We start from the raw sequence: 9538 nt of genomic DNA on the forward strand, positions 1-9538 counted from the left end.
AATAAAAATACAATATTCTACCTGATCAGTATATGATAAACATGTAGTTTGGTCTTGATTTTTAATTTCTACTTATTACAAAGTGAGTATTATATATTTTAGTAAACCTCTGTCGTTCTGCTCGTTGTGTAAATATTTGATACCTTATTATGAAACACTGTCATCTCGTTAGAAATTAGCACAATACACATAGCTAACGCGTGCTCGCGATGAAGTGACGTAACAAATTTATTTGTTCGTATTAAAAAACACGTTTAACTCAAAGAGTACGGAAAGTTTTGGCTTGATAATGTTATTGTAAAGACATGAAATTAAATATTGTACACTTTGATAAAGTAACTTCGTTTAGCCTCATGAAAAAGGATATTTTATGAAAAGGTGTGTTTTTGATTCACAAGGAATTATAGTATGTCCTGAAATTAGTTTAAAATAGTAATGTTTTAGGCTAAATTTTGAATATTTTAATGTTTTGTTATCTCGAGGAAGTATTTTAGATGATTCTGTGAAGATTAGAGGAATCATAAAAGTTTCGTTTAGTACCTAAAACCTATTGTAGTATAAAAATCTCAGACTGAGTGAGTTAGAACCAATTAATTAGTTCAGTATCAGTTAAATAGTTTTAGTGAGTTACACAATAAGAATTGATGAGCCTGTTGGTCAGCATTCGAATTTAGAATATTCAGTCGGCGTGTTTGTTATCGATAGACTAGCGAGGAAATTTTGCAAGTAAATTATTGATTATGTTTATTTGTGAGTTAAGCGTACATTAATTTCGGCATTGCTGTTGAAATGTTTTTGTTAAGTTAGGCCTACCAACGAACATAGTCTATATAAAACGTTATTAAAAAAATTAATTAATTCATTATCGTTAAGTGGTCTGGATTTCGCGTCACTTTTACCAGATAATCCAAAAGAACTCGCCTAACGATAGAACACGTTATAACAGTAGCCCCATAGTGACTCAGTCTGAAGGCTTAGAACGCTAAATACTGGGTTCGATACACGTGATGAGCAGATCACAGGATAGCCCATTGTGTAGCTTTGTGTTTAACAACAAATAAATATAATGCAATACATTTTCCACAAAATTGTATTTCGTTGGCTTTAAAATATGTCCAAAGAAGATAAATATTTGATAAAAATATAATAGCTTTTATCTTTATTAAATTATTTTAGTTGAATTTCACATAATGTTGAAATTTGAAAATAGATATTTACTTGTATGTTGTTAAGCACAAAACTACAACATAGGCTGACTGAGCTCTGTTAACCGCTTGTATTGAAAACAAATTTTAATTGTGTTTTATCTGTAAATCAGGAGGATGTAGTAGAAAGGAGCTTCTGGTTATTCTTATATTGAATTTGTGTGAACTGGACATTATTTTAGTACATTGATAAAATTTGATCGCCAAGTATACAGGATGTCCAAAAAGTCTGGAATCCAAAATCCAAAAAGTCTGGATTCGCAGCTTTTCTTAATTTCAGATACTTGAATGATTAGGGCTTAATCAAAGAATGAGAAGTTCGAGTTAATCCAAACTTGTTTTGAATTACAAGGGCAGCACGTGAGTGGAACATATTTTGTAAAATTCGTTGAAGTGCCTACGGTTCCAGACTTTTCACACACTCTGTAAATTCAATTTAAGTACGATTTTTGGTCTTTATATTTGTTCCCTGTTCAAAATTACCAGTTAAGTATATAATTTATTTCAACAATTTTCCCTCGGAGAGTGGTAGTTCACTCAGTTCTGCTAGTATTTCAGTACAACTTAGATGTTACGTCCAAAGAAAAATGATGGCTACGGTTCCAGACTTTTCACACACACTGTAAATTCAATTAAGTACGATTTTTTGGTCTTTATATTTGTTCCCTGTTTAAAATTGCCAGTTAAGTATATAATTTATTTCAACAATTTTCCCTCGGAGAGTGTTAGTTCACTCAGTTCTGCTAGTATTTCAGTACAACTTAGATGTTACGTCCAAAGAAAAATGATGCGACGTTTAAGCCATTATAACTTGCTCTCTCTCTCTCTACTTGATTCATGGGAAAGAAACACAAAGGAATCGAACTCTGCAAATGCGATTTGAAGATGTGAGAAAAGATAGATCTTCAACTCGTGGTTTTGTTTTCTCTCCGCAGTTGTTTAGGGTAAAAGGACCAATTATTCAGATTATTTATAGTGTTCTATAAATAGAACACAGTAGGTAATGTATTTTTTCAGTCCGTGAAATTCAGTTGTTGTTGTTGTTGTATTTTTTGGCCTCTCTCTAAGCTCAATAACTCTTAAAGCACTCAGTACTTTAGTAACACAGATTTTAAATTTAGTGTTTTGGTCACTTGCCCTCAAGTGAAATAAGAAACAATAAAGAATATTGTGAAAGGGTACATTGGAAAACTTTTAAAAATTAAGATTTCAAACTTTAGAATATTCTCATTTTATTATTGACAAAGAGCATTAGTAGCCATAAGCATGCACAATGTAAGAACATTGTTTGAAACATTTGGGCGAACAAAAACAGATCCTGAAAAAAAACATCATTTCACTAAGTTATCGATTACCTAACCTTATTTCATTTACTTAAAACTAAACAGTGGTAATTTTACGGAATTACAATGAAAAAATTCTGGGCTCAATGTCGAACGTGGAATTTTTATCTTCCTTCCTTTTCTTTCTTTCTTTTTAGTTTTTTTTTTGTTGTTGTTGTTGTTGTTTTATTCTTTTTTTGGTAGGTTTTCAAATTAGTAGTCGATATTTTTTAACCGATTAGGGGATAGGCCTACAATTTGTGCGAAGTAACAAATTAATGAATGCTGTGTAGCTTTGAATGAGAAATGGAAATTAACAACTGAAATGAACGTGTCAACCTTTCTAATGAAGCTATGAATGCAAGTAAGAATGCTGGATCCTTTCCTGATGTCAGCACAGAATCGTGAGTTTGAAAACTACGAGGAAACATTTTACCTTATTGAAGATGCAACGACCGAAGTTTTGCCCTCAAAATTTAGTCATTACATAACAGAACTTTCTCCAGACAATACTAGTCTGCATTCCATCTGAAGTGCAGTAAAATGTCCGAAAATACACTTAAACAGCAAATAGTGATATATATTAATCTAACCAAATTAGTGTAGTAAACTGTTTTTATTTTATTAACCAACCAAACGATAAAACAAACTGGTAACAAATTTAGATTTTCTTTTCTCTGAAAACTTTTAATTAATTGTACTTAACCTTTTTTTTTTTCAGACTGAGAGAGTGATCATCTTAAAATACTTGGTTGGTGTTTAAGAATTAAAATGTTGATTTTTTGAAGACACTGCAAACTGTTGAAAAAACCAGACCGGTAGACTCTTTTGTACCGAACTTCTACCTTTTTTCACACTGACAGGGTAGTTAATTGTACTTTGTGTTTAAGCATTTTAAATTTTTTTTCTGAATAAAGCCCGATTTCGACCCCGACTGTTAATTCTTTCTTGATTATACATAACAAGATTTCACCCGAATTCGCTCCCTTTTTGGACTAAAAAATTATATTCAATTTAAAAACATTATTGACTCAAATTTAGAAGAAATAAAATCAGAACCCCTAGTTTTGGTGATAGAGGAATGTATTGTCTAAAACAACTCTTTATAAATACCGTGCAATGAAGCAAAATGAAAGTTATTTATACTTTCTAACATTTGTAATGAAAGTTACATTAAAAAACCTTTATGGGTCTGTACGGTAATAATCACTATAATTTCAATAAATAATTATAAATTATATTTCTTAAGTTCAACGCCAGGTGTCGAGGCCTCAACCACACGTAATATAGTTATGTGGCCTCAACGCGATAGTTTATAAACATCGTAAAGTATATTAATCATGCGATTTACGTACTACGAAAGTAAGTTTATCTTCTTATTCAGGCGGACACCAAAATTTGAAAAGGTTGTAGAAAATATTTTTATTTTTACAAATGCTTTAGGTCAGTGTTACGTTTTATTATCCAACTTAACCTTATATTTTTATTGTTTTCCTACTTTATTTTTAGAGTTGCTAGTGTCAAATTAATTACTCTTTCGTTGTATATGCATCACACATAATAACTAAATAAGCATTGCATCATCTAGCCCAATGGTGCTTTCTATTAGTATTACCTTTTAACGATTGTAGCATATTTCCCATTATTAAAGAATGAAAGTCCTGGTAGTCATAATACAGATAGTTATTATGCTGTTTAAATAAACTTTATGCCCATCCGTTTGTTGCCACTGGATGCCAGAGGTGGTCATGGTAGTGACAGTAGCGGCAAGCATAATTCAGACAACCCTCAATAGATCATCAGGTATAATTCACACTCTCATACTGCCACGTGGTTCATTCATGCAAAACTGTTCATACAGGTATTTGGTAACTAGTTAATACTACATTAAAATGAAATGATAACTCACACCTGCAGTGAATTTTCAGTATTTATGGCCACATTTGCTCTTTGATTCATAAATGTCAAATTCCAATCATATATCAGGAGCCGGATATCTGACCAACATTACTAATTGTTCCATTCCTAATATAGACCTATGTACAATCTGTCATGGCTTCAAAGTATTGTGAATATCACAATCAACCCCACCAGACTAAAGTGTTGTGAAAAGGTTTAATTGTTATGAACAGTCAACAACTATCACATAATTGTAATGAAGGCCTCAAAATGCAGGGCAAAATTGCATTAAAAATGCCAGGGAGGTTTAATCCTTAGAACCATCTCAATGTAAGTACAATGTACTCTTTAATAAAAACTATAACAAACCATTTGATAAGCTGATAACCCACACTATATAAGGGGAAAAAAGCACATGTATAACTACCTAACAAAGACTTCTCTCAAGAATTATTGAAACTACATAATAATTCATTGTAATGGAATGAGTACTTCATAATCACTGCCTCATTCAGATTTTTCTTGAATTTTTTTTATTATTGTTATCATTAAATAATATAAATAAATAGTTAATAACGTACAATTGTCTTTCTTTTGTTGTTGTTTTTCCTTATTTCTGTAATTATGGAGTTTCACCAAGTACTGACAGTTTCAAGTATTAATTAAATAATTAATTCACAGCTCTTTTTCACAGAATAATTGCTTGTGTGACAATGGGACAGTCTAACAGTTTAGACCATCAGGGGATCCCTGTTAGTGAAATAAAGAATGAAGTGTTGAAGCATGCAGCAGTATTGACGGAAATGGCTGTGTTATCGTATGATAATTTTCTACAAATGGTTAAGGAACTAAACAGAATGTAAGTCTAGTAGTTGATATAAAACTGATGCCAGTAGAAGTTGATGAAGTGATAGGTGTAGTTTTCTGTGAGAAGAGTTTGTCTTGCTGGGAAGAAGATAAAAGTTTTTTAAGTGTGTTTTATACATATATTTGTATGTATGTGAAAACTTTGACTTTTGGTAAAAACTGCATGATATTATTAACAGTTATCAAATATTTTAGGCTCTGGAAGCTATTTTAAAATGTTGTTGATTGAAGACTAAGGTTTTTCTTAACCTTGTAAAGCACTAGTGAGACTGTGGTACGCAGCTATCATATCTCATTCTCCTATATTATATTTATATCATACACAGTTTTAATATTTTTATAGAGCTTTAAATCATAAATTTTTAAATCCATTGAGGTTGTGTGCAAACTTAGCCTCAGGTGTTACTTTTTTGTAGCCATACTCGGTCAATGAAGCTAAGTACTGTGTACTGCCTTATGTATGTAGTACTGCTCTCTGACAGTCACGTGGGATGGAGGTGCTTCTGGATACTCCTGACCTAACTTTGTGGTTCAGCAGAATGAGAACTGTAAGAACAACTTTAACATTTTCCACCAGATTTGTTTCAATCTTGGTAGAGTCAAGACTTGCTGAAGCCTCATCCTTGTTTTCTTGTTTATTTTAAGAACTGCTAACCTCACACATGTACTTTAATCAGCACTTCAGCATTGACAACCATCCAACTGCCTTAAATAATTGGATTTCATTTATAGATACAGTTCTTGTTATTTAAATACAATTTTATCTATTTATGAAAACTTCCCAACAATGCAATAATTCCATAACTAGGTGGTAAGTTATTTTTTAGTTTCTTGTCTTGCTCATTCCACCTACATCAGATCACTATACCTGTTCTTCCATGAATTAGGTTTGTGAAAATTAGGTAACTGTTTAACCTTGAACTACCACAATGTCTCATTTTAGCCTTGTTACACAGGAGTAGACAAATGGACAGTGTACAGTAGACAAATGGGCAGTGTACAGTGGACAAATGGGCAGTGTACAGTTGACAAATGGGCAGTGTACAGTGGACAAATGGGCAGTGTACAGTAGACAAATGGGCAGTGTACAGTGGTCAAATGGGCTGGTAGAAGTAAATTTGGTGTGCAAAGAAATTGAATTATGAAGAAAGAGAAGTTTAAAAGTTATTTTTCTCTGTATCATAGAGTAACAGAAATAGCTTGAATTTAATGTTTGAAATTGTAAGTGGATTAAAACTTAAATTGACTACCTGTTGGAGGTCTGGCTATGATGGAATGATGATGTTTGTATGGGAACTTTGGAAAAACCCAAACCCAGAATCATAGGCATCTAACCAGGGGCAGACAGGGCGCGTGCCACCCCACTTGGAATACTTGTTTAGCAAAAAATTTCCTGCCAATTCTTCCCTACACTTAACCCCTCCCCCACTTTTAGCAGTTAGATGCAAGTGTCCAGAACTGTTCTTTGAAAGAGTTACTTTTATGTAAGAGTTGTTAAATTAGGAAATGACATGTGTGATGATGAAGGAGTGACAAACTAGGGGAATGGCTTGTCTGATGATGTAGGAGTGACAAACTAAGGGAATGGCATGTGTGATGAGGTAGGAGTGTCAAACTAGGGGAATGGCTTGTCTGATGATGTAGGAGTGACAAACTAGGGGAATGGCTTGTCTGATGATGTAGGAGTGTCAAACTAAGGGAATGGCATGGTTGATGATGTAGGGGGTGACAAACTAAGGGAATGGCTTGTCTGATGATGTAGGAGTGACAAACTATGGGAATAGCATGCCTGATGATGTGGTTTGTGACAAACTAGGGGAATGGCATGGTTGATGATGTATTAGTGACAAACTAGGGGAATGGCTTGTCTGATGATGTAGGAGTTGACAAACTAGGGGAATGGCATGTGTGATGATGTATTAGTGACAAACTAGGGGAATGGCTTGTCTGATGATGTAGGAGTGACAAACTAGGGGAATGGCTTGTCTGATGATGTAGGAGTGACAAACTAAGGGAATGGCTTGTCTGATGATGTAGGAGTGACAAACTATGGGAATAGCATGCCTGATGATGTGGTTTGTGTGTCAGTTGGCCTACTGTCACTTTGCTTATTCTTGTTAGTTAATATAAAGTGATTACGAAACTTGTATGTAAGGAATATTGTGTTTGCTGAGATTCACTTTGAATCTTTTTGTGTTTAAATATGATGTGAAGTAATTTATTTCAAGGTATGTATTCCTTTAAATATATTAGTCCTCTAACAGTTTGTCATAAAATAATTGTTACTTGTGGCATTATTATTTAGAAAAGGCAGAAAATATTAATTAAATAACAATAAAGGAAGTTACAGAAGATTCAAGAAGTTGTAGCTCTGACTTTATAAAGTTAGGGTTACTGATAATTGATACTTAGTAAGGAATGACTACTGTGTATCAATGGGATAATATCAGTTTTCCCAACTTTGATTGTCAGCGGAGACCAGCATAATCACATATGCGATTTTTATGGACCATGAATTATACAAGAACAAATAAAACATAATACAATGAAAGACCTTTGGTTTTTATAATTAAACTTACTGTTTCTGACTATTTCTAAAGTTTTGCATGGGTGAGTAATTGGAAACCAATGGGTTATGTCACAGGTTTCATTCAGTGTAATTGTTTTTTGTTTTTTTCAAATTCATACCTTATACATTTGAGACGTGTGCCTGTGATTAAACAACTTATACTTAATATCAAAAATTATCTTAAATGTAAAATGATCAAACTTTTGCAGACAGAATTTCCTGTTGTATATATATTTATTTATAATTTCACCCAAGTGTTGAAAAATCACTGCACTTCTTAAACAAGTAAAGTCAGACATACAACAAATCAGAATGAGTACATGATCTCTAGCCTAACATACAAGTAAAGTCAGACATACAACAAATCAGAATGAGTACATGATCTCTAGCCTAACATACAAGTAAAGTCAGACATACAACAAATCAGAATGAGTACATGATCTCTAGCCTAACATTTTAATCCTTTAATGTAGGAAGCACTATTTTCCCTATGCTGGTTAATTCTAAATAGTAAAATCAAAATTCTATGCAACAACACTAAAATAACCTTTAATTACAACAGTTGGTAAATATATATATATATACATATAGTTGCTGTTTGAATTGAAAACTTGATAAGATATTTCTTAACTTTCACAGTTTTGAATTTGTTTATTGCTCATTTGTATGTCATCATGATGAGTTTTTTGAATACCTTTATGTTAGAAAATTGCTGTTATTCGTTAGTAGTAACAGATATAAATTTAATCAATGAAAAAAATTAACATTATTAAAAATTAATAATGTGATTAGAAGTCTTTGGTAGCATTTTTTTTTTCTATATGCCATACAGTATGTCTGTTTAAAGTTTTAATACATTAACGGATGTACGATTTTCTATATACCATACAGTATGTCTGTTTAAAGTTTTAATACATTAACGGACGTACGATTTTCTTTTAGTATACCATACAGTATGTCTGTTTAAAGGTTTAATACATTAACGAATGTACGATTTTCTTTTAGATCAGTGTCTCTTCCGGATAAAAGTGGAAAAAAACTTGTTTTTCTTGTGAAGAAAAGATCAGATGCATCAATATTTTGGAAGAGTACAGTGCGAATAGCTTGTGTAAGGGTAAGTGTCATCGATATACAGCTCTCTCCAACTTGGTGGAATTTATTGCCTTGATTATGTATGTCATTTTGTTTATTTTTCTCAGTTGTCTAACCAAATTTGCTGAGTAATCCTTTTCAAATGCCAGATATTTATTATTAATGTTGTCAGACTGTTATATTAAACATAGATGTAATCATGGTCGTCTCAGTGAAGCTTAGCAAATGACCTATAGATGGAAAAAGAGTGTATCACATAATTGAGGGTAGGGGGTATGAGAAAGAAGCATTGTTGAAGACTGTATTGTTTTAACCCTTTAACTGCACAATTAAATTTCAGGCTGATTTCCAAAAAGTGTCAATTATCCACCAAAAATAAAAGTCTTAATTTGATCGTTTGTATTACTTTTTCAATATTGAAAGATGCTGTGTTTTCTATATGTGATAGAAATATTCCTTGTAAACCATACTGGATAGTGAAACATAATGATTTAAACAAAATATTGAGGAAAATTAGAAGAAAAGTGTTCTCCAGTAAATGGCATAAGTATAGGCAAAACTAAGTCAATAAGAGGCCGAAATCC

General features: G+C 32.4%; 1 protein-coding gene across 1 annotated transcript in view; it reads left to right on the plus strand.

Annotated features, from left to right (window-relative positions):
- The first annotated feature begins 3826 nt into the window (after positions 1-3826).
- Positions 3827-9538, plus strand: part of LOC106464010 (RING finger protein 141-like) — a 30345-nt gene continuing 24633 nt past the window's right edge. Inside the window, exons 1-3 of the mRNA XM_022391660.1 lie at positions 3827-3970; positions 5121-5285; positions 8868-8976. Coding sequence (XP_022247368.1) covers positions 5140-5285; positions 8868-8976 — 255 coding nt within the window. The 5' untranslated portion in view covers positions 3827-3970; positions 5121-5139. The remainder of the gene's footprint in view (positions 3971-5120; positions 5286-8867; positions 8977-9538) is intronic.

This window comes from Limulus polyphemus, unplaced genomic scaffold (assembly GCF_000517525.1).
Source record: "Limulus polyphemus unplaced genomic scaffold, Limulus_polyphemus-2.1.2 Scaffold1540, whole genome shotgun sequence".
NCBI classification, from domain to species: domain Eukaryota; kingdom Metazoa; phylum Arthropoda; class Merostomata; order Xiphosura; family Limulidae; genus Limulus; species Limulus polyphemus.